Source organism: Clarias gariepinus, chromosome 14 (genome assembly GCF_024256425.1).
Source record: "Clarias gariepinus isolate MV-2021 ecotype Netherlands chromosome 14, CGAR_prim_01v2, whole genome shotgun sequence".
Classification (NCBI taxonomy): Eukaryota; Metazoa; Chordata; class Actinopteri; order Siluriformes; family Clariidae; genus Clarias; species Clarias gariepinus.
The window spans coordinates 25535399-25561350 of record NC_071113.1 but is presented as its reverse complement, the minus strand read 5'-3'; the positions used below and the strand labels follow the sequence as shown (position 1 = coordinate 25561350).

Genomic DNA, 25952 nt, shown 5'->3' with positions numbered 1-25952 from the left:
CATCGCACTGAGTAGAACATTTCCTTATGCGCCAAGTTTTGCTTAGGATGCATTATATCATCAATACCCGAACACACAATACGATTCCCTTGGAGTATTTCTACAATTCTATTTCTTTCTTACTTGTAAAATCACATAAACGGTGACTATATTAACCGCAAATGGAACATCATGCAGGGTATCTCTGCCAAGATCAATGTGCATTGATCTTTTAGTTCACCCCTAGTGTGTGTGTGTGTGTTATTTCTTCTCTGTTTTGCAGAATCAGCTTATCATGGCTGAGCAGCACCAAACCACAGAGGGTAGGTCTGCTGAGATTCACACATACACACAAGTGTGTGTATGCAGAAAAAGAAGGGGACGCAGGAAAATTAGATATACTGTATATCATTCTTGTGAAGATTAATGACGTCATAAATATTGCTAATTAAAAGGAAATATATGCAGGAAAACCCCTAGCTGCCTCTGCCAGGGGGTTAAAACCTGGCCACATTTATATGGACACATGTCGACTTGGTACAGCAGCTTCTTCCATGATGTATTAGATTTTATAATGTACTGTTAAAAAGAATTTCTAGTAACACCAGGGCAGTCTGAGCTGAGATCTATCTTTAAAAAAATAAATAAAAAGCAAAACATTGTCCAGTCTCGGTTTAAATAGAAATAGCTTAAAAACAGCACAGAGTATTTGAGGCTCATTAGTCATAGAAATACATTTATAAACTGAGTGGGTGTTATTTTCAGACACAGGATTAAAAATCCAGTGGCACGGATAAATAAAAGATAAATATCTAGAAAATATCTACAATCACAAACGTGAGAGGAGAAAAACAGAGCTTAGACGGAGATTAGAGGAATTACCAATTTAACAGCAAAGACATGAGATTAAAGAATCCGAGAAGTCACGTGGTACGAAAACGGCTCAGCTTAATAGACCAAAGATAAATAACGACTTGGCCAAAGGCGAGAGAAAAACAAATTAAATATAGCAGCAAAGCAATGATGATCGGGCCCAAGCATCAGCACCACAGACGCCCCAGACAACCTGTGTGCTTTTTAAACATGTTACGACCTCTTAAAAGCATGAGATGCTGAAAAAAAAAAAACATCCCACTATGATGTCACTCGGGAAGTTTAAAGCATTGCCACAGCTGCACCCGTTAAGATATCCCAAATTCCTTTGCAATTTCGCATCCTCAATTTCTTGAGATGGTTGCTTGGTTTCTTGGTTGCTATCATGCATGTTAAGATCTCCAAACAGCCTTAGATGCTGCTGGATAAAAAATGGCTGATGTCATAGTGCTCCGGGCCCTAACAAATGGTATACTCTGTTGTCTAATAGGACTCGATAAAAGCCTCATGCTTACATTTGCACAGCCAAGACCACTTGGCCCACTCATTTGACTTTTTTAAAATTCCAATGCAAATTCACAGACTGGATGAAATGGGTTTATGCAAGATATGATAATAACCTGTTAACAGTGTTAAACCTCATGCAGTTTACCCAACATTAGCCACTGCTGGTGTAAAGAATGAATTTGAATAAAATCACCATTTCTGCGCCACCAGCATGGTGAAGTCACAAGCCAATTTGCTTAGAACTGAGACAGAGAATAATCCGAGCACAGAGCTGTGCAATGGTGACGTGTTCAGGAGTCCAGCAGCGGCTCTGTGACAGCTTTGTACTATAAAATTACACCCTTCTACCAAACCGCTGCTCCACACTTCACACCTACTCACAGAAGACTGTATTTTCCTCAGGCATTACCCATAACCATCGCCTGATATGTTACTAAGCATGAGAGGAACTGAGAGAAAGAGAGAGAGAGAGAGAGAGAGAGAGAGAAATTACTCATAACCACACACACACACACACACACACACACATCTCCCAAGGAAGTGGATAATATGATTACCAACCTTCCCAGACCTCAAAATCCTTGAAGGCGAGTTCAGACCCCGAGTCGTCCAGCAGCACCTCGCCGTTCAGCGTGAACATCATGGTGTGCTCGTTCAAGTCCACCATGCATCCTACGACATCGCCTGGCAGCCAAGAGCGCCCAAAGTGCTCGTTCCCCTGGTGCCACCTCTGGGCCTGAAGATACAACACAATTCAATTCAATTCATGAACTTTCAAAATTCACATGTCTGATTTTCCATTATATGTTTATTTTTTTAAAAAAGCATTGCAATGTACACACTCTTCCTTCCTTCTTATCTTATCTGGTGCTCTCACACACCCACCAGTCCTCTCACTGATGATGATGATGATGATGGTATTGAGGGCTCTCCTCAGCTGTTAAATTTGCTTTTCCTTCCACCTCCATTAGTAATCCTACTCCTTTTTATTTCTCTCACACATACATCCATCACAACTCTCTCTCTTGTGCTCGCTTTGCACCTATGAGCTCTGAGTCACTCTGGCTGAAACGGAGAGGCAGCTGGGGGGGAAATAACAGCCTCCGTGTTCTCTGATACACACTCAATTCGCAGCTATCATGAGCTTCACACTTTGTTGTCAAATAAAGCTTCGGAGCATGGCCAGAGACAAGTGGGCTAACGGGATATTTTAATCAAAATCTAAATTTGTACAGGATTGATAGAAATGGGCTTGACATTTGGTTTGGAATAAAAAGTTAAAACATTTTCATGTTGGTAAAAAGCTAGTAATGGAATCCGTTCCTGACCCAGACATGCAATGACTTCTACCAGAACACAGTAACTGTGAGCGATATCCCAGCATGCTGTGTGTCCAGGCAACAGATCAATAATGGATAAACAATCAAATAAATGAAGCGTGATAAGCTATGTCAAAATGCAGGAGTTATTACACTTGGGTTCTTTCATACAGTGTCAACAGAATTATCCTTTTTCTTTTTCCTTACCTTAAATCCATCAAACACGAAGGCCTGGTCATCGGATCCCAGCTCCTGGTCCGGCAGGCAGCCCGGACGAGCCCAGCCCACCCTCATCTCGCCTGCCGTCACCACCTCCAGCTCAAAATACCACTTCCCAGCGTTCACACAGTACGTCTTTTCAGCACGGAAGATCCGGAAACGTTCTGCAGATACGTTGTTAATGTCCGCTCGGGCGGCTGGAGAGGACAGAAGACAAGAAAACTCATGAAGATGTCTAATGCTGGTCTGACAAACGTTGACGATTATTTTACATAACGCACGGCAGGAGTGCTGGGTGTGGACAGGTTATTTTCAATCACTCTGAAGTTTACACTGTATTAATGTGCTCGATCTAACAGATCATCATTTCTCTGGTAACAGTTTACACAGACTTGGTAGATGCGCCAAACGGGGACTTTTGATTGTATAGATTAACAAAACATAGTTACGAGAGTAAAACTTTCTTCATTTCTCCATATAATCCCGTGCAACACTAATGCACTTATCCCAGCTTGGATACCACCAAGGTAGAAAATGTTCTCTGATTGGACGCTGGCCTCCCAGGAACTCCTTTAATGGCCCAAACATATAGAAATCATCATGTGGAAACAGCGCATGTAATAAATTACTCATCTGCTAATTTTATTAAGATAGAAACAATGAAGTGTGCTCTTTTCAAGACGAAAGGCGTTCAAGTCAAAATGGGACTTCAGATTGTGTTGAATAACAGAACAAGTTTTCTCAGCATGCCAGAGCCATGAGCTTCACGTCTGAAACGCTGGCCTCCGAGGAATTCCTTTAAGGTCCGAAAACATGTGGAAATGACTTTAGAAGCGAGGTCAGGACTGTACGGAGGATGTGGCAATAACTCCTAGCCAAGTTCCTGTAATGTGCAAGCAGTGCTGGTGAATGATTGTGTGTACAGTTCCCACAGACAGGTGCATCTCTTCTGCATGTTAGTTATCATGCGTGTCACTCACTCAATATCCATGAGAATGACTGCAGTGGGCTCAGAGTCACCTCGGCTGGGATTGTCGTTCACGCATGTACGTACGGCCTTCTTTATAACATTTGCACCATTTAAATGTTTTAATGCAGCTTATCACCGTACTATGCTTTGTTTTACATTTTTGTTCATCAGAAGTCTTGGTTTGATTTGAACACAATTTATAGAATAAATTTATGTATGTATGTAATTGTTATGATGATTTTTTTTAAACGTTTGGAAGGGGTTTCCATAGTCAGCCTATAAAGGATGTGTGTGTTGTGCTTTTTTTTTTTTTACTCATATGTCATACTGTAGAATTAACTTTAAATTTAAGTGATAACCAGATCAAAGCTGTCTGGCAGAAAGCCCACACCATGACATATCCTGAAACTATAAATTAATTTGCTGTATTTTCATTAATAAGGAAATCATAAGCATCAGCTAATCGCTGTTGTAATTAAGCAATATTTAACCTGCAATCATGCACTCATACTAAACATCAACCGCCTGTGATTCAGCCCTGCGGGTTTATGACGAAGCTAATCACTGCCATGCCAATATTCAGTTTCCCTGCATAATTGCGAGTAAAATATTTTCGTCTATAAATAAAAATATTATTATTATAAAGCAATTGACATCTCAGACATAATATAGCCAAATGTTTTGTTTACTGTTGCTCACACCCCGAGATCTCACTTTGTATCGACTAGCTGTCTAGCTAGCTCACGTCATTCTGTACGGTCTTATTAAAGGTCCTATATTTTCTCAGAGCTTCCCAAAGTCTGCTTGTTAAAAATGTTTCCAGCTGAAACACCCCTCACGTAATGCATTATTTTCCTGCAAACTCTCTTTATTTCACTCCTCCTCCAAATGCACCATTTCAGTGTCTATGTAAATCGATGCACATTAATGAGGACAAAAAACAGGGAATGTTGTCCCACTCTCACATTCTGTGCTTGTACACACACACTTGACAGACGCCTAAAAAGTCTGATTTAAATAAGTGAATTGGAAGTGCATGTGGTATAAAAGTGGTATCAGTTGTGTGTATTTTATTATATTGATTATATTACCAAAATAATCAAATGTGATGATGTAACCAGCTTCTACATCGCTAATTATTAATTGTCTTTATTATTAATTATCCATTGTCGTTAATTATTTTCCTATAACAGCGTGCCTCCTAGTGATTTATTTAAACAGGAATGAGTGAAATCAACACTATTCAACAAACTCACAATGGTTATTTTTCTCCGTCCTCTTTCAAGACCCAAATGTGGGACCATTACCAGTTGCCAGAGTAACTGAATCACTTATCTTTCAGCAGGAGCACCATGAAACCTAAAAGAAAAACCGTTCAAAGGTTCTGCCTTTGCAGGATCTAATCGTGTCACTGAAGCTAGAGTCCAGGACTCTGAGTACAGATCGGTCGCTTCTGAAGAAATTTATATCCAGAGCACAGGTTTCCAACCCTGGTCCTGGTTCCCTTTCTGCAGCCACCACGAATCAGATTCAAAGTGTGTGTGTGTGTGTGTGTGTGTGTGTGTTAGACCTGGGAAAGCTGTGCAATGTGCAGGATAAAGTGGGAGGATCCGCAGTGTCTAGAAATGTGTCAGATTTCAGGTGGTTATCGATTCCAAATGAAAGCTGCAGCAAAACAAGGTAAAATCCAGACTCCCTCAGGAATCCTAGAGCACCGCCAGAAAAACACAGCATGACGAGACTGACAGCCATGATCATCTTCCACTTCCTTCCCCCCCTCCCAGCTACCACTTAGTCATTATAGCAAATCCACCCATACACAATGGTGGCCCAGAAATACTGAGACAAAACATATGCTATGTATTATGTACTGTATAATTCCCCCTGTGCACAAAACAGGGCGATGTCACTACTTAGATCTAGTCCATCCAGCTGAAGAATTGTGGCTATGTGACGATAGGGTTCAGTGTCTGGAGCCATGGCCTGGGTCATCTCCAGACACTGAACCCTATCAGAAACCGGTTATACAATAGTGCAGAAGACAGAAGCAGTCAAGAAACATGATGTCTTCGGTACATGGTCTTCAGGAAGCAGTCAATCAGGCATGGATTGAGTGAGTGACACCAGTGTCCCTTTTTCTCCAGACGTCTTTCTGACTCTTTGCCCAGCCGGTTTTGAAGAATAAATTACTTCATACTAGATATTTATTTTTATATTTATTATTTTATAAATATTATTATTATTATATAGTGTTGATTTTCATTATTTTAAGATGACAATCAATTTAAGATTGAGAAAATCATTAAAGCACTGAATTTCATTTTTTATCCCAAAACTTTTGGTCACCGCTGTAATATAGTCAGCTTTTTTCTTCACATTTTTATATATTATGTTTATATCTTCAATTTAGAGTCCTTATTTGATGATTTCATCTCCTCTTCTGTACCAATCGTTAAGGAATAATTGGTAAATCTGCAGCACTGGGGCTTAGTGGTTCGATTCTTACCTTGGGGGGGGTGGTTGGGGTTCAGTCAGGAGCGTCTGTGAGTTTGCGCAAGTGGACGGAGCGGATAGCGCTGTCCTCCGAGTGTGTTACTCCGCCCCTAACGGGGCATGAGCAAGCAGTTCAAAATGATGCAGTCGGCTGGCATCATGTGGTTCGGAGGAAACACGTGATAGTCTTCGGCCCTCCCGACTGAGTGGTGAAAGTAGCTTTAATGTGGAGCCCCCTAGTGACGGGGAGGAATTGGCCACGACTAAATTAGGGAGAAAATCGGGGGGGGAAAATTTATAAATAAAATTAATCCTGGGATTGTCCCAACAGGACTCCTTGGTTGTCACAACGTTGTGGTGACATTAATTTGGCAACCTTATAAATGTTTTAAGGTGTGTTTGAAACTTATAATTATTTTGCTTCCATATCTCATTCAATCCTTGCCCAGGTATGCTGTATCGTTCTCGGGAGCACCTCTTCAATCGGACTTGGGCACGTTTCCCGAGCCTGGAACGATTGTGTTTTCACTAATAATATGAACGAGACTTCGAGGTTAAGTGTTGTCGGAAATAATCCTCGGGCCCTAATGTGAAAACGCCATTCAGGGATCATGAATGTAATCGGTATGTATGGACGCTAATGAGCATACATGCTCGAAATACAGGCTCGAATTTTGTTGTTTTGAGGTTTAATTTGCAACATTATGTTTGGGTAGTTCATTTAACATTATCCCAACATCATTTTATCAAAGTTTCAAAAACAACATCAAACATCAACACAACATTATCACAACCTTATTACACCACTCATTCAACACAAGGGTTCTGGGTGGGACTTTATTCTTGAACTAAACAGTATACCACCAGATGTTCACCATCACCATCGTCACATGGATGCCCAGTGTGTCTCTTTGGGATGTGTCCCGTGTCTAGGGACAGTTTCACTCAACCATGAAGACGGTTCTCGCCTCCACTCAAGCTGACAGCTGTTTCTCTGAGGACTTGACTTGGCTGCAGTTGCTCGATAGTTCAGGACTGGAATTCCCTACAAGTCTACCTGAGTCTCCAATAACTACCTGGACTCCATATTAACATCAATTAACATCAACAGTTATAGCTGAACTGCCTGCCACCTAACACACAGTATGAATCCAGATCAATTCCTGCTCTCTGTTTCACCCAGATGAGGATGGGTTCCCTGTTCCTCTGAAATTTAAATAATTCTTTTGATTGTGGAAAGCTGCTTTGCGACAATTGTTAAAAGCGCTATACAAATAAAATTGAATTGAATGTTGAAAACATAGAACTGCTCTGTTAGATCTGTTAAAATCTGTACATTTAAGCATGCAATAATTTACAAGTTAAAAAAAAGACATATAAAAGAAAAGAACACTGCTGTCTTTACAGTGAGATAAAAGACCAGTATCTGGTCTTCTACTGAAAATCACTACTGCTGATTTTGCAAAGCTTTTATAGATAACTGTATTAATGTCACTGTCAAGTGTGATACACCACCACAGATAGCGGGGTGCTGTTATCATTACTTCTATGCCCGTAGATTATACGTGCGGCTTTCTTTTCTATTTATCATTTCTTTTCCAAGAGTGTATTGATCAGGTGGACTTCTACCTTATGTTAGCATAGCGTAACATCTGGCTGCCAACTTTCCATCTCTTCCTTATCATGGAATTGCCACCTACAGTATATGTACAAGTGCAGCTGAAGAGTAACAGCTGCTTCACCTGGCAGTATAACACACTCAAAGGACAAGTCTACTCTTCAACATACATGAGCTCCGTGATCGGTCTGTTTAAGTTAAAAGATTACGACAATAGTCGTGTAGAAGGTTTAAAAAAGTTTGAATACCGTGGTCCTGGTCAGGAGCCTCCAGGTTGTAACCGTAACCTAGTAAGGTGCGCACCGCCTCTCGCAAGCTGTCCTTGTTGGACTTTTTGGTTCTCTCGTCCAAAAGAGCGTAAGGCACCAGCCGTGGATTCCTCTTGTTCTTTACGTCCTACAGCAAAAGGTACAGGAGGAGGAGAAAAGAGAAAAATGCATCGTGTATTTACTGGTGTTCTGTGTACATAACGCATCCAGATCAATAAAGGTTCCTAAGGAGGATGTTGAGAGTAATGACATCTGAGGAAATACTAAAGCTAAAGGATAGACTGTAGGGCAAAGAATGTATCTTTTAATTATACTGTAAGTGTGTAATTATGATCTTATTTAACATGTGCATCTCTAATTATGACAAGCTCACGGCCTCAGAGCAGACAAAGGCTCGTGCGCCCTCTGTGATCTCTGGCACCTCCTCTGACAGGGGTGTGGACTCCACCTTGGGAGCCCTGGACGTTAACCAAAGACCACTGGATCACTGAACTGAAACCAGCAGCTCAAAATGACATAGCATTAAAGGATCACAATTTCAAAATGCAATTCACACACTGAGACGACTGTCTGGTCATTTCATTACCGTGATCTAACTATGTTGTTTTATGAACACTGAGGAACACATGATGATGTTTACATCATGGAAATGACCTGCTGATTTCACCCAGTGGCATCCACAGCAACACAGCGATAGTATAAAAAGAAAGCAGGCAGGCGGGAAAGAAACGGAACGAGCACCGCATCTGAGAGGTGTGTACGGTGTGCCTTCTGAGAGAGTAAAACAACTGAGGACGGAAGGATGGAAAACAAGAAGGGGGAAAAAGAAGATATATAGAAAGAAAGAAGAAAAATAGGGAGAAAGGAAAAAAAGAAAGAAAGTGGGAAAGGAAAGAGGAGAAATAAATAGTTAAAGGAATAAATAAACAAGTAAGAAAGAAAAGAAAAAAGTATATAGGAGTATATATGGAATAAATAGAAAATTAAAAAGAAAAAAAATAAATAAAAAATAAGAAAGAAAGAAAAATAAAAGAAATAAAATGTGAAAAGAACATCAACAAACAAATAAATAAGAAATAAATAGTTAAAAATAATAAAGACTAATAATTATTTATCTTTAATAATAAATAAAGACAGAAAGGAAAAAAGACAGAAAATGTGAAAATAAAAAAAAATTAAAAAAGAGGTAAGTAATAATAAATAAACTTATAAGGAAATAAATAAAAAATAGAGGGGGAGGAAGGAAAATATGGAAAGAAGAAAAATCAAGAAATGAAAAAAGAAAGAAAAAAAGTGACAAGTAGGGAAAGAACGAAAGAATGAAAAAAGAAAATAAATAAAGAAGTAAGGAAAGAATAAAGGGAATCTAAAAAAAAAAGGAAATTGGAAAAGAAAGAAAGAAAAAGAATGTGGTAGAAAATCAAGTACGAAAAAAATAAATAGATAAAGAAAATAATTGAATTAAGAGAAAAAAAAGAGAAAATGTGAAAATAAGGGAAATAAAGATATAGAAAATGAAAGAAAGAAAAGGTCTTTGAACTAAAATATCATGCTCTAATCCCCTAGGCTGTGTCCATGTCCTTTTCGTGTTGGTTGTAATTGTGCTCGGACCTTAATGATTATTCTGCAGCCCTCTGTGTGATCAGGCTGCGCATCTCTGCGTCAGACACCGTTTGTGTTCACAGATGATGCTGAGTGTCAGGATGGTTTTAGGAATGCTCCCATGCAGAACCCTTAATACCTCCATGAATAACTGTGAGAAAAGTAACGGCGCCCGGACGCAGAGTCATCGCTCCTCCACTTCCGTCTTTTTGTCTCTTTTTATTTCTCCGGGTGATCTTAATTGTTCCGTCACAGCTGACAGGTAGCTGTGTTATCAAAATCTGTTTCTGTGTCTGTCTCTGTGTGATCATCTCTCACTCTGTCTGCAAGAAAAATACACACACACTTACCTGCTGGATGCCGTAGGTCCATCCCTGGCGAATGCGGTCTCTGGCCCAGACGTTGTGCGCGTTCTCAGCCAGTCTGTCCACCATCGCTTCCTGCGTAGAGGCGAGTTTGATGTGGCTCAGATCCATAGGAGCGGGTTTATAGCCACTGGACAGCTCATATCTTTATTGAAAAATAAGAGACAAATACACAAACAAACACACAGGTCTAGCACTAACACAGCTGTAATCGAGCCCACAACATGCAACTGTCAGCGTGATGCAATTACACTTAACATTGCTCCATACTGCTGATTAGCTTTTGCACTTGAATAAGCCAAAAAAAAAAGCTTTTCAGAAAAAAAAAAAAAAACACTTACTTGGCTGAGAGCTTGAGATGTTTGACTTTCTCCAAGGCTCGTTCATCCGCCACTCCAACATGGCAACCCAGAGCTAACAGGGTCCTGCATGGGCAAAAGATCACAGCACACCGTGACTATAAGCTTCTGGTACACAACACTGACCAAAACTGTGGTGTTTTGGTCTGACTACTGACCTCCACTAGGAGGAAACTGTAGACCTGATTTATTGTATGTCCAAGCACAGGGAGAGCATGCAACCTCCATGCACACAGAGGTGGGAATCGAACCTGGCTGGGAATCGAACCCAGATCCTTGAGGTGCAAGGCGACTGTGCTAAACACTAAGTCAACATGACGCCTGTATTTAGACTGGTGTCACAATAAGATTTTTCATATGGTTTTATATTACATACTGTACTGTTGCTTTATAACCAGTAATATTGAGTAGGTCCCACCTTTTACCACCAAAACAATGATGCACTGTGTATTTTGACTCCTTTCTGTTGAAACCTTTTCCACAGTAGCTCTTATATCGGTCCGGACTACAGTATATGGACCACGGAGCCTTGGCCACCCGTGACCCGGTCACCGGTTTACTGGTTTTTCCTCCTTGGATCACTTCTGGTACAGAAGGTCTGACCACAGCAGATGGGAAAATTCAACCATAGCTGCAGTGTTGGAAGTAAATCCTTACATTTGGGCCTTAAATCCTTACATTTTTTCGTCCATATTTTCCAGCTTCCATCAAATCAACTTTAATGGTAATGGTAGCTCAGAAGGTTAAGGCATTGAGTTACTGGTTAGAAGGTTGGTGGTTCATGGCTCATGGCCGACCCAGCACTGTCTCATGGCTGACCCAGCACTCTGACCCCAGCTACACGTGAAGAACGAATTTGACGGTGCAGTAATGTAATGCCTAATAGAGCCACCAGAAAGATATTATAACTGGAGCTACACTACTAACATTCAAAGGAACGACTACAGCCACCTAGCCAGGGATCATCATAACCAGTCTTTGAACTCTTCATGTTTTACCGCAGCTAAGAGTCATCACTGTACTGTGCTTGAAGTCTTTTGTAAACGTCCCTTTGTTTCTATACATGGAACAATATGGCATTTTTGTTGCATGCTTCATGTTTAGATATAATTCATCATTAACAGATGGCCGATTACCAGGACGCTTGTTTCCTATAAACAAACTGCGTACAATACGTACCTAAAATATGAATTTAAACCTACTGTATACAGACTCTCTTCCAACAATATGTGTTAAAAAAAAATAAAAAAATACTATGATAAATCCGTTATTAAACAAAGCAGATGGTTTCTATGGTGTGTAATAGTTAAATAACAAAAAGTTTCTGTTCCTGAGTGAATGTGTGTGATCTGACTCACACAGCACTCTAGTGTGTAGGAACAGGGTGAGTCTGAGGGTGAGTGTAGCACTGCACCGCTCAGCACTCGTTACCAGATACAGCGTTTAATCAAGAGAAGAGCCAACAAGCGTCAAACCGCTATGGGCAAATTAAGCAGAAAAAATTTAAAAAAACGACAAAAACACACGCAGAGATGAAGTGTGTGCCTTGATGGAGGAGTAATGATCTCCAGCTGGAGCCGAGGACAGGATAAGGAAGGAAGGAAGGAAGATATATTCGACATTTCTGTAACCTGATGCGTGGTGAGCGCTGAACTACATGCAGCAATGCGGAAATATCGATTACAGCACGAGCTTTCTTCACACTCTCACCCTCATAGCGTTATATTACTATACTATACTATAGTGAGCATGTGTATACTATAAGGTTCATGCTATTCCCTTCCTACCCCTATGCTCGGGGGTAGGGTCAGTCTGGACTCATCACACCACATGCACTTTGTCCTTTGCATCAAATTCCAGTCTTTATGTTTCCCAGCAAATTGAAGCCTTTTTTTTTCTGATAAGTCTCTCTAACTAATAGTGGTTTTCTTATAACCACGCAGCTGTTTAGACCCAATCCTGTGAGCTATAACAGCTTCCACTCTTCTTGGAAGGCTGTCCACAAGATTTTGAAGTGTTTCTGTGGAAATTCGTGCGCTTTATGAGGTCAGGTCCCGATGTTGGATGTGAAGGCCCGGCTCGCAATCTCCCGTCCAGTTCATCCCAAAGGTGCTCCATGGGGTTGAGTTCAGGGCTCTGTGTTCGGGCCAGTCGAGTTCTTCCACACTGGACTCATCAAACCATGTCTTTATAGTCCTTGCTTTGTGCACGGAATATAAACTATGCACTTCCTCAAACTGTTGCCACATAGTATCAAGTGTTATATACAGATAAGTGTTTCTGCGGAATCGCTGCTGTAAAGTAAAAATACAATTAATTAACCTGAACTTTACGACAAGAATAACGACAGAGCAGTGTTTCCATTAGAGTGTGTGTGTGTGTATGTGTGTAAAGGCAAGAGGAGGTGTGAATTAGTGCAGGTTGACACACAGAGAGAGAGAATGGATCTTTAACCTCTCTAATGAGACTTTCTTTTGCTTTACACATCCGCACATGTGTGTGTTAATAAACAATACATGTGCACTGTACAAACACGCTTACAAACACAAAATAAAATATGTTTTACACACACACACATGGTCACAGTGATTATACCAGTTGTACTAAGACCCAGCAGGGGAGACGATTACCCACAATTCCGCAGTGCAAGAGAGAGAAAAAACGTTGGCTCAGTTGTGATCACGTCAAAACAAGAAGCGCATGCGTGATACATGATACTCGGTACTCGTAAAGAGTCAAAATTCATTCTGCGGAACACTCGCAAACCGCGTTACTCACAATCCGAGGTTTCAGAGAAGTTATAAAACAATCATCTTGAACAAAATTCGGTAAATTTAACGAATATAGAAATAAAGAATGGACTCAACGCCAAGGTGACCCAGTTGGACTTGAACTGTGCGGGAACAAATCATTTACACAATGCCAGTCCAATGGAGGGCACCAAGCACGTGCATGCTCTCACACTCATATACTGTACAGATATAGGAAATTCTGCGAGACACATCGTTCTATAATTTATCTCTTACTGAATAATGCTAATTTAGAGACGAGTAAATCACCAAACAAGTGCATATCCAAGTAAAAAAGAAAGAAATAAGTCCCTCCACATTTATTCACCTCATTTAAATGGAATACATTTAAATGTAGTGTGTAGGTGTAGGTGTGTGTGTGTGTGTACCTGGCAGGTGGCCACAAGTGTGGGTGTGAATACAGCCTAAGAGAGACTGTGTGTAGGAATGAGTAGAGTGTAAAGGTACATAGTATGTAGGAGTGTGTACCTGCCCGGTGTTCTCAGGTATTGCCAAGAATGTTGCTCACTATCTCAGCGCTTAAACTCGTGTTTAGATTTAATGTCAAGCATGAATTTCCGGGTTTTTTTTTTTTTTGCTTTGTTGGCCTATCTGTCTGTGGGAACTGTATGCAAAATCCTTCACCAACACAACTTTCACATTACAGGAACTTGACTGGGAGTTATTCCCACATTACCCATACAGTCCTGATCTTACTCCAGGTCATTTCCACATGTTTGAGACATTAAAGGAGTTCCTGGGAGGCCAGGGGTTTTGAAAATGAAGCAGGTAGTCTGAAACCCTGGGATAAGTGCATTAGTGTATCAGAGGATTATACTGTATAGAGAAATAAAGTATTAGAGGTTTTACTGTCATAACTGTGTTCTGTTATTCTGTGTATACAATCAAAAGTCCTGGTTTGACTCGAACAGTTTGTAATTAGTTGCAATTTTGCTGTATTTGTAATTTTTAATATGATTAACCATTAAATTAGATGCTTAAACATGATATCATCATTAATTCTAATGTTACTGAAAGTTTAGAATTTTTTATCATTTGTCAACCTGTGATTAATAACTGTTTTAATTATTACTGCGCTAAGTAATTTACATGGAATGTTTGGCGTACTTCAGCGTCTCCAGGGACATCTGTAGGTTGTAGCTGCGCTCCTGTTCTGGCAGTTTGGAGAACTCCACTAGGCATGGGTGCTGCCTCTTATTGTCATCCCGTACCTGCACGACAAACGCAGACAGTGATGCATCATTAGGAATACAACATCAAACTATACAGATATACAGCAATACAACCATGTATATGATAATGACATCTTCATACAGTAGGTGCAAATGGATTTTAACCGCATGGTGTACAGTATGTTTGCACACTGGTAGCCGATTAGAATTTGAGTAGTTGTAAAAATAAAAAGTTTGCCAATTACATGGTCTTGCACTGGAAACGTTGCATAAGCTAATTAAAAGATGAATCAGGTGAACTGAATCAGGTGTGTCAAAGAAGAACAGCACAGACCACTGCAGCTCTAAAAGCTGCACCGGAAAACTGAAAGCGATAGTCGGTTGTAACTGAATATGTGTATGTGTTTAAGAGAGAATATGTGCAGAAGAGAGAGAGAGAGAGAGAGAGAGTGTGTGTGTGTGTAGGTATTAGGAAAAAAGGGAGGCAGGAAGACAGAGAGGGGGCAGTAAGCCTTCCTTCATTCTAACATGCTGTGACTTTAATGAGCTGCAACAATAATAGATCACGCAGCCAATCACAACGCCGCCACCCAATCTTCACCACCACCACCACCGAGGGATAGAAAGAGAGAGTGAGAGGGTGGGAGGAGGGGTTTAACCAAACATAAGACTCTCTCTCTTTCTCTTTCTCACTCTGTATCTATACACATACAGTATATGTGGCTTTCTGTATATACAGAACATATATATGTATAAATCCGTCTCCTGCACAAGTCCCTCTTAATGAGCTGTTACTATGGAAACAATAACGTTTTACAACAAGGTTTGTAATATTAACCTATTTTATAATGTAGCAGCCAGGGCTACTGTCAAAATGCTATGCTTATACACATACTATATATACAGTATAGAATGGGAAAAAATCTGTTCAGTTACATATTTTAATTCTTTTCGTGGCAATTTATGTATTGCTACATTACACTGACATCTTATTTTTATTTAATTATATGTTTGCATTTGAAGTGGTAAAGTGTTGCCATTCCTCTATAATCCTCCAGGTGGTGCACTCATTTATGCAGTACAGCATCCTATGTGATACAGTAGGAGCAAATAATGTGCTAAGTCAGAACACTGCGAGTTGATCATCGGTATGAATTGTTGTTGTACTGTAGTAGTCAAGAGGGATCAAAGGAGTTGACAAAAGAATCTCCAAAGTTTATACTACAGATTGCACTCTCATGTCAGCTTGTCCATTAAACCATGGGCATACTGTCTTTAGAGAGGGGTGCAAATTAAGCTATGCATGGCATCAATCATTCATTCTATAAGTAAATGAGAATCATTAGGAAAAATCACACTGCATAAACAAATTATAATTATATAACCTCACTTTATCGTATATAATTTACTACACTGACATATGAAATACGGTAGAGTTCTGTGGTGGTTGACTTGTGTGTCTTTATTCCTGCCTGAGCAGCAAGTTTTCTGCTTGTGCTGTGGGTCAAGTGGCATTTTTATGGGCTGGCAGCCAGTAAACTAGGGCAGAATCCATATTGAGAAAGTGAGAAATGTGCAGTAACTGAGTGATTATTATTATTATTATTATTATTATTATTATGGCAATAAACATTTAAAAAAAATCTGATTTAATGTGTTTTAATAGCTGACTTTCATTAATTCATGTGCTTCATCAGTCCTTATTTTCTATCCCACCTTTTTTCAGGGTTCAAGCCACTTCTGTCGCTTAGGAAAACTCCCTGAACCCCACTGAACAGTTGATCTTATCCCCAACTTCCTTAAAGATCTGATTCTGTCTAGTATTTAAAGTATCTAGAGCAGAAAGCTGATCTAGGAACACAATGCTGGCCTCCTTTCTGCTTATTCGTTTTTTTTTTTTTTTTACCAACTCTTTACGACACTTCGGAGCCGGGTTAATAAATTGGATGTGTGTGCGGTGCTGTTCGCAATCTCTCATGCTGGGAGAATCTATTACAGCAAGACATGCAGCAATCATGTGGGAAGACTGTTTGGAACATTATCTCAGCTCTATCGCACATTATGCTTTCAATTTTTGACAACAACAAAAAAAAACACAGGCTGTAGATCCTTTAGTTACATTCATAGATATTAGTTTCCTCCACAGATCATTTTGTTGTATAAAGTTAAATATATTATTTTGCTGTTGTGTGAACTCACCACGCCATATGTCCATCCCAGCTCGATCTTGTTCATGACCCAGAGCTCATGAATGTTCTCCGCCAGCTTCTCTCGGATTCGCTCCAGATGAGGAGGCAACACGATCTAAAGGTACACACGACAGAATTCCATCGGAAACTTTAGCAATTAACACACAAACTCACAGTGCTCCACTGTACTGTCTATACCTACAATAGTTTGCCAAAAGTATTCGCTCACCTGCCTTCACATGCTTATGAACTTAAGTAACACCCCATACTTAATCCATAGAGTCTCCACTCTAATTCATCCCAGAGGTGTTCAACTGGGTTGAGGTGAGTTCGCAGTCATGTTAGAACAGGAAGGTGACCATCCCCAAATTGTTCACACAAAGTTGGGGGGATGAAATTGTCCAAAACGTCTTGGAATGCTGAAGCATTAAGAGTTCCTTTCACTAGAACTTAGGGGCCGAGCCCAATACCTGATAGACCAGTTCAGAAAACAAGGTCCATAAAGACATGGATGGGCGAGTTTGACTGGCGCGAGTCCTGACCTTAATCCAATAGAACATACAGTACAGTATTTGAGAAGAATTAGAGCGGAGACTGTGAGCCAGCCCATCAGTGACCAACCTCACAAATGCGTTTCTGGAAGAATGGTCAAAAATTCCCATAAACACACTCCTAAACCTTGTGGAAAGCTTGCACAGAAGAGTCAAAGCTGTTATAGCTGCAAAAGGGGCGGGGCCAACCTCATATTAAAACCCTATGGATTAAGAATTGAATGTCACTCAAATTCAAATGCATGTGAATAAAATATAGTGTAAACAGTATGTCTAATGGGGTCCCTATTACTCTTTATGTCTGAATGTATTGTACAGTATTAATCTTTTGCAGACACTTGACTCTGATGATGATGTCAATCACAAGAGTGGATGGCAGAAGCACTACTAACTGACAGTAGGCGTTTGTATTTTATGTTTTTTTATGATTTATGTAATATTTCTAAAAGCGTCTATTGGAACCAAAAAATAACAGAAACATTACCTGATGATTACCTACTGTACAACATTACTGACGCTTTGTCCCACAGTAAAACCTAGCAAAATATAGCTTCAGTTCTGACGATTATTTTATATGGAGTACTTCACACATAACAGAAATAAGCATGTGAAAATGCATGAAAAAGATAACAAGGATATTAATTTGCATGTTTGATTTGTTATCATGACGTGATCATCTCAGGGGGGTGTACAAATATCTGATTTCTTCTGGTTTTTGGTGGTGTTTGTGTGTTTGCTAGTTCATTCAATGGCTTCTGCTGCAAATAATGATCCTATGGAGCATGCTGCGCTTTACGCTTCTTAAAAAGATGCGCAAGTAACATTACCTAATCCTGAAATTTCAAGCTTTCTAAGTAATAGCTAGCTAACAGTTCTGGGGTTGAATCCCAAATGGAGAGCTAGTGTGCTATGTAGGGTAGGGTGTACAATAAATTGCTCCACACACCAAATAGCGCACATGACCATGGGTTAGAGAGTAATTTTGGATTCAGCCTCGTGTTAGAAGTTAGTTAGCTGTGAAACACAACGCAGATGGTTCAAAGGCAATTCACAACGGTTTTTGTTTTAGGAAACAACGTGTTTACACGTTATTACGTGTTTTTTTTTTGCTGAAAGTGCTACCTTGAATGTGGGTTTTGGCACTGGGATAAGTAATATCCCGTTTCCCATCCAGAAGTGAGCAGGACCATGGTGGACATACATGGTAACAGGTGTCGTCCATCCATCTACGAACCACTGTAATCCAACTAGGGACCAATGGTGAAGGAATTGGATGAAGGCCAATGGTGATTACCACTGTATTTATTCCCATTTTACGACCATGGTAGAACCTCCAGTTAATGCTTTAACACACTATGGGCAGTTTGGGAATGTCAATAAGCCTAATCTGCATGTCTTTAAACTGTGGGAGGAAACCGGAGTACCTGCAAAAAACCCACCAAGCATGGGGAGAAAACAAAAACTCCATGCACACAGAGGTGGGAATCGAACCCGGACCCTGAAGGTGGAAGGCGACAGTGCTAACCACTAAGCCAGGTGACAGGGGTAAAAGGTCAATAAAGCAGCAACTATAAAAAGTGGGGGCCACAAGGGTACTGGTAGAAATCACAACCCACAATTTCCACCACTATTATTAAGGTTTTGTAGTTATTAGTGACATGGATTAAATAGGTTCAGTCCAAACCTCAGTAATTAATAACCTATTAAGTCTAATTGTGATATAGCCTTGCATCTAATATTTTCTGTTCAAAATCTTATTATACATATTAAATAATACGCAGCTGAATTAGTGAAGTGTATTCTGCAGTGTGTACCTGGTTACAGAATGTGCCTAGTTTGTATACACTTTGCACCGAGCATACAAGCCTTGTATAACATACGTTTACACCACGCCAAATAAAGTAAATTGAATAACTTATGAGATATAATTTGCTTTGCCCAGATAAATCTCACTCACTAAAATTAACTTGGAATGCCTTTAGCTTTGATTATGGCAACATTCACCGTGGCATTGGTTTGGTCTTAATGGCTGGAGAGTCGAACCACTCAGTGACAACATCCCTCTCACATCTCAAAGACTTTCAGTGGTTAAGAGGTTAAAGTTAGGACCAAAACATATGATGTATGATGAAATGATTCCTTATCATTAGGTATTAGTATTGTCATCCTGGAATATGGAAAAAGAATGTTAATCATTGGAGTAATTATTCAATCAAAGGCTCTTAAGAATTAGCTTAATTAAATCTAACTATCCCGGCAGTGTGTATATAAAGAAGTGTGCACCTGTTCAGTGCTGTGTAGGATGGTGTACCTGGCTGGTGTCCACAGGTGTGGGTGTAAATGCAGCCTGGGACAGGCTGAGTGTTGGCCCCAGTAAGTCTCGGGTCACGCCGTGGTCATGTTTGTACTCCTGATTGTGCTCCACTCTCAGCTTCTCTCGCGGTAACACAGCCTCGAAACATGGCGCGTAGCCCGTCGGAGGGAGGAACTTAAACTCTCCGTGGCGACCGCCCAAAAGAAAGCGCATTCTACAGAAGAAAAAAAAACAAGAGGAAATTTATATATATTCATTTTAAACATACATACAAGTGATTGGTAGAAACACTTAAAAAAAAAAAGAACCATTACACTTACTCTTATATTAAATAACGGACAAGATAAAAAACAATCTATGGACATTTTCTTATTACTTTTAATTCTGTAACTCCTTAGTTTCAAGATGTGAACATTAATCATTTATGCATATTGATATAAATCAGTATACAGTACATACAGTATACCTGACCAAAATGTGGTGGCCAATTCATGAGTAAAAATAATTCATCACGCTCCCAGAACCCCTCTTTTACAATCTGGTTTATTAGGAAAGAAAAATTTACTTATGTATACCCTGGTCATTCAATAATGTACATTCAGGTCGTCAGCTGACTTCATTTTATTGCCACATAACGTTGCTTAGCCTAGACCTGACCAACTGAAGCAACCCTAGATGTGTGTGTGTGTGTGTGTGTGTGTGTGTATGGTGATGCTCTTACTTTCACCTTTAAACATAGCTCTGGTTATTATTATTATTATTATTATTATATATATATATATTTTTTTAATGCACTGTCACCAAGTGTTTAAGTGATCTCCATTTATAATTTTTGTTTAACCGAATACATTGTCACTGCTTGATACAGCGCAATAATTTGACCCTTCTGTGACTTTTTTTTGGCCAGGCAGTGTACATTACAGTAAATCCTTGTATAGGATTGATTCAGATTTTTTTTATTATCTAATTTTCCCTTCCTTTATAATTTATAACAGAATTTTAAGTGTTTTCTTCTATATATATATATATATATATATATATATATATATATATATTCTTCTTATATATTGCTTAAAACTTTTTTTTTTGCTGTTTTCATATTTATTTGTTTTAATAAAACGATAATTTCTATATTCGATATCTACATTAAAACAACAGGGACTGAAGTATTCTATCTTATATTGCTTCAACAGAAATGAATATAAAGTGTGTTCACAACATGGTGTGAAAGTGATTTAAACAATTACATAATGTTCATCAGGCATCAGGGTTGCTGAGTGACTGTCTCCAGGCTACCAAATTCTAAGCTGAACTTTTTCTAACCTGTCACTGCTCTAGATCTACAATAAATAATAAAGCAATTTCTCTGACACTGCAGGGAATGTTGGGTAATTGCATTATGACAAACTGTGGAGTCATTCGAGCCAAACTGTCTGTCACTAAAGCACACCGGATTATGGCAGACTGATATGTATGGAAGGATACACAAAAGATAAATCATCACATGCTACTTTAGAGGTTTACTAAAGCTGCAGAATAGATTTTTAACACCCACCAGCAGATCCACATGTTATTCCACAATGTTTTTGTATTACTAAATGGTAATATACTGGTTATTACCATATAAATACCCACATAAGTCGTATAGCTGGATAACATGCACTCACTTGACTCCAGCAGAAAAGCTGACGACAGGAAAGAAGAGACAGTCTGTGTTGAAGTTCTCGAACATCCCCTGGACCGGCTGCCCGTTGATGCGGAAGGAGATACTGGGAGCGCTGAGATCCAGACAGCAGCTCACCACATCATCAGCACAGAGCAGGTGCTGATTGGGGGAGCTGACCGTCCGAGCAATGCAGCCTGCACATCAGGAAACACACATTAACAAACCATTTCACAATAAAAAGCACACTGGGACGTCAAACAAGAGGAAGTAGCATGCTGATCCAAAGAGACAGATGGCTAGACGTTGGCTGTCACATAAAGTAATACAAACCACTCTTTTTTTTCACCAAAATAGTAAATAACCCATAAGAATTAACTCTGTTTGTTCCTGTATAGAACATGACTTTCGCTCTCACCTGACCACAGGTGTAGTCCATCAAAACCATAAGAGTTAAGATCGTCTCCGACTCCGTTGCCCCCCCAGCCTTCGCCCCCTCCCGGGTAAGGGGAGTACCCGGGTGTAGACGCCCATCCTATCCTGAGATGAGTCGCCTCCGCTGTCACAAACGGCTCCACGTGGTCCACAATCAGCTCATAATACCATTTCTTGTACTGCGCTGAGCCTTCATTCACCCCCAGGAAGATGTTTGGCCTCATGCTGTGCGATAAACAAATCACAAATGGAATAATAGTAAGTTATTTTAAATGTTAAATTATGTGCATGGTTTCTTTACAACCGGTTTTACAGGTTGTATGGTATGCCGTAGCATTACCAGATCCATTCAATGGAAGTAAGAGGCCCAAACCTGTTCCAGCATGACAATGCTGTTGTGCACAAAGTGAGCTCCATGAGGACATGGTGTGCCAAGAACTGCACAGAGCCCTGACTTAACCCTACTGAACACCTTTAGGATTAACTCAAACACCAAGAACTTCCCAGGCCTCCTCACCTAAACAAGATTAGGGCCCAACCTCACTAAGCTATGCAGGCTCTATGAGCCAATTGATCTCGTTACGCCTGCCAAACTAAAAACTTAAAGGTGCCATTCTTGTCAGGAATACATTCCAAGAGACAGGAAATGGGAAGCGATAAGATCTACGTGGCCTTTTTGTACCCAAGCTGGGAAACAGACCAAGGGGTAGCTGTCAGATTAGTCGAGTCCAAGGCCAAGATAGCACCACTGGACCAGAAGGGAGATGCTATTAAATCTGAGATCTGTGGCACAGTTTTTTGCTGCAAACCTCAAAAAGTACTTTGAGAGGCATGGGCGGATAACAGTTAAGCGTTGGTTCCACTTGGTAGACAGTCAGACCGGGCTGGGAGCCATTCAACGTGATAGTTTCGGGCGTTCTTTGCCAGAACAGGATTTCAGGGAAATCCAAAAGGCTGAGCCTCAAAGCAGGTGACTGGTGGTGGATCCCAGGAAATAGTCCTAAAAAAATTCATCCCGTAAGCTTCCCTGACAGGAATAAGGAGATCATAGCCCCCATATCCACACTCTAAAATCTATATAAAAGCCTTGCCATAAGAGTAATGGCTCTAAGAGCAACAAAGGTGGGCTCTGTACTTATGCCCTTAGAGTTATGGAAGTGTTTACATATGTTTGGCCATATAGTGTATTTCTTTCATTACACTATGTCTATAAGTGAAAAGGGACTACTAGAGGAAACCTCCAAGATTCAAGTTCATATCTTTTCATACATAATATCTTAGCACAGGAGCACAATGCAGTGCAATGACTACAGCGATTATAAATGTATACTGTAGGTTTTAATTCTCTTATGAATTATAAGATTATAGATAATGATTGTGAGACTTACAGTGTATGTAATTGGTGCTTAACAAAAGAGTCTTTCTTCACTTCTGTTCCAAATGACCTTACAAAGACGATATTACCATAATGGTGTGTGTGTACTTGTACAACTGAATGTACCTGCTTACGTAGTTGACCAAGCGCGTCTGCAGTAACAGGTCTCTCCCTGGGAGCAGATTATCACAAATGAGGTGTTGGTTGGAGCGAACTGCCACCCCATGGCACACACACAGGGAGCACAGCACGTCCAGGACCTGAAAGAGATTCAAGACGTACGATGGAAGTTAACAGTGCGTGCACACTAACTGGATAATCGTTCAGCTTCAACAACTATTTGTGATTAGACATTTTCAGCTGTCAACACAATCAATAAAGGTGGCCGGTTCTTCATTGCAACACAAAAGACCATTATGACATGCCCCCTTAGTAATGGAATCCGTTTGTAGATTATAAGGGCAGCACTTATTCAGCTAATTCCAAAGCTAATGAAAAGAAGGAACATGTCTGGCTCAGACCTTGTGGTTGCGTCCATGCTTGTCTAGCAAGGAGATGATGGATTTGATATGTCCTTCTTTGATAATGTTCAGGGCTTCAGGACTCTCCACCAGCACACAGTGCAACACCTCCAGGATACCTGCAGTGCAAAGTTCATATATGTTAATATACACTTTTTTTTTTTTTATTAAAAGCATAATGCATCAAAAAACGAGCATTAAAAAGTTCTGCAAACCCAAATGTCAGGTGTCCAGAAAATTTTTCACTGTAGGAGTTGAGAAAGAGGGGTGAAGTAACCGGGTGATCATCCGCGCATGCTCGGTTGGTAATTTAATTAGAAAAAAACCCATATTATTACTTGACCCGTTGACCTATAAAGCACTAAATGTCCTTATGATGCAAATATATTGGCTTCTTGGTTATCTGATCATTTCAATATGCCACACCTATTTGAATCAAAAAGGTGCAAGCTGTTTGTTGGTACCTCATATAACAAATACTACAGCACCAAGTAGACCTTTGTCTTTACAAAGCCCCATTGTCTTGAAAATGTTCAAGAGTTTGACCCAATCTCAATGTAAAAGTCAAGACGTTGTTTGTTAGAAGCTTTTAATAATACTTTGCTGTGAATAGAGTGTTTTGGTGAACTGAGATATTTGGATGCTGTTGACCTCATTTCCACTCAGGTTCGTGATGGTGGAGTGGGTAGCGGCTTTATGTTCTAGGGCATCCTTATTTCCATGTACCTACTTGCACTTTGCAAAAAAAGTACACTGCCCTTAACCATAATATGACAATGCTTACACTTGCTAACCTGTGTTCCACCAGTCTCTCCACCATCAGTGATTTGTGATTGGCAAAACTTTGTGACAATATAATTTGGCAATGTTATGGAAGTTGGAACACTGTTATTGTGTTGTTGTTTTGGAGTCGAGTTCCTTAAAAAAAAATTATGTTGGACCAATTGTAAAGGTCATGCATTTAACATTTTCCATGTTCTTATAGCCAAAGTAATTCAAACATTTAAAAAAACAACCACTGGTCTGACGTTGCGTTTCTGGTGGCAATGTCGCAACCTAGTTACAACTATTGTACGTCATATAGCGTTAGGGTTTCTGCAGGGCTCCCTTTTTCATTCTCTTATTCTTTCTCTCTCTCTCTCTTTATTTGTCAGGCTGTACATGGTACTCCTGAGATACCAGTGATCATGACCCCTTCTGCGATGGATCATGATCCATCCTGATGCCCTACTCTGGTTGGAGTTCTCCTCATATGGGAATCAATTGCTGCTGTTAAAGATGGTCCCACATAGACAGTCTGATGCATCAGTACATCTTTCCAGCAGAAAAATGAAGAGACAATTAGAGATACCTAATGTAAAATGATGTAAAGAGTGAGTGTGGATTCTAATGTTAATATCAGAAAATAACTGTCATTCCTCCCAAATTCACATGGCAACTAGTGAATTTCTGTGTCCTATCGAAATCCAGCGCATTGGCTTTTTTTGGGTAAAAGTATTTGCTTTCAGTCCTGCTGGTTCTTTATGCATGTGGACTGATGCGGGAATAAAATACTTAATTTTCACATCAAGGTGCAGGATGACAGCTCAAAGCAGGAGAGCTATACATAGCCTCATGCCTCAATGATAAATGATCCATACATGGAAAAACATGACTTTACAAACACACACACACACACACACACACACACATATTCAAAACTCCCTCGGAGTCTGTATCAGAATTTGGGCATATGAAAACATTTTTAAAGGTCATAGTGTTTAGCTGAGGGAAATGTGGCTTACAGGCAAACACGAGAAAAAATCTTGAGAGTACTATAATGAATGTTATTTACTGTCCACGCCTTGCACATGCCTGTTGCTTCACGTACCTTCTATGGCACAAATGACTAAAGGTGCATGTTTATTTCTCCACATATTAATTACAAATGTGTAACGGCCTCCTGATACCCAGCGCCTATTTCTATTGGACACCTCTGTGGCTGAACCACAAAAGGCACACACAGTGCACATTCAACACCACGGACAGCTCCACTGTGTAAAAAGCAGGGGCGGGGCGCCTTAACCCACCAGGCCTAGACGGAGATTATCACCTACTGTCTTGCTGTTATCCACTGCCTATAAAAAAAGCCACGGAGGACTTTTCGGTCAAAAGTCTCATGGGTGTTTCCTGCCCCCACAGACTTTACAGGATTCACAATGGAAAAAAGCCGCCAATCAGAAGCCAGCATCAGCGGAGGTGGCGTTGGCGTCCAGACTGACCACACACTGGCCTGGCATGCACCCTGTTAGCAGTTTGTCTTAATTAGCCTTAGCCTTAGTTAGCTCTGATTATGGCCATGGCTGATTT

At 40.1% G+C, this 25952-nt stretch overlaps 1 protein-coding gene across 1 annotated transcript in view; it reads right to left on the bottom strand.

Annotated features, from left to right (window-relative positions):
- ryr2a (ryanodine receptor 2a (cardiac)) overlaps positions 1 to 25952 on the bottom strand; it is a 146971-nt gene that overhangs the window by 71790 nt on the left and 49229 nt on the right. The window contains exons 18-29 of the mRNA XM_053510837.1: positions 23604 to 23722; positions 23209 to 23342; positions 21691 to 21932; positions 21277 to 21469; positions 19607 to 19823; positions 16755 to 16859; positions 14491 to 14594; positions 10556 to 10639; positions 10188 to 10359; positions 8227 to 8374; positions 2886 to 3094; positions 1921 to 2095 (exon numbers count right to left, since the gene is read on the bottom strand). Of these exons, the coding sequence (XP_053366812.1) occupies positions 1921 to 2095; positions 2886 to 3094; positions 8227 to 8374; positions 10188 to 10359; positions 10556 to 10639; positions 14491 to 14594; positions 16755 to 16859; positions 19607 to 19823; positions 21277 to 21469; positions 21691 to 21932; positions 23209 to 23342; positions 23604 to 23722 (1902 nt within the window). The remainder of the gene's footprint in view (positions 1 to 1920; positions 2096 to 2885; positions 3095 to 8226; positions 8375 to 10187; positions 10360 to 10555; positions 10640 to 14490; positions 14595 to 16754; positions 16860 to 19606; positions 19824 to 21276; positions 21470 to 21690; positions 21933 to 23208; positions 23343 to 23603; positions 23723 to 25952) is intronic.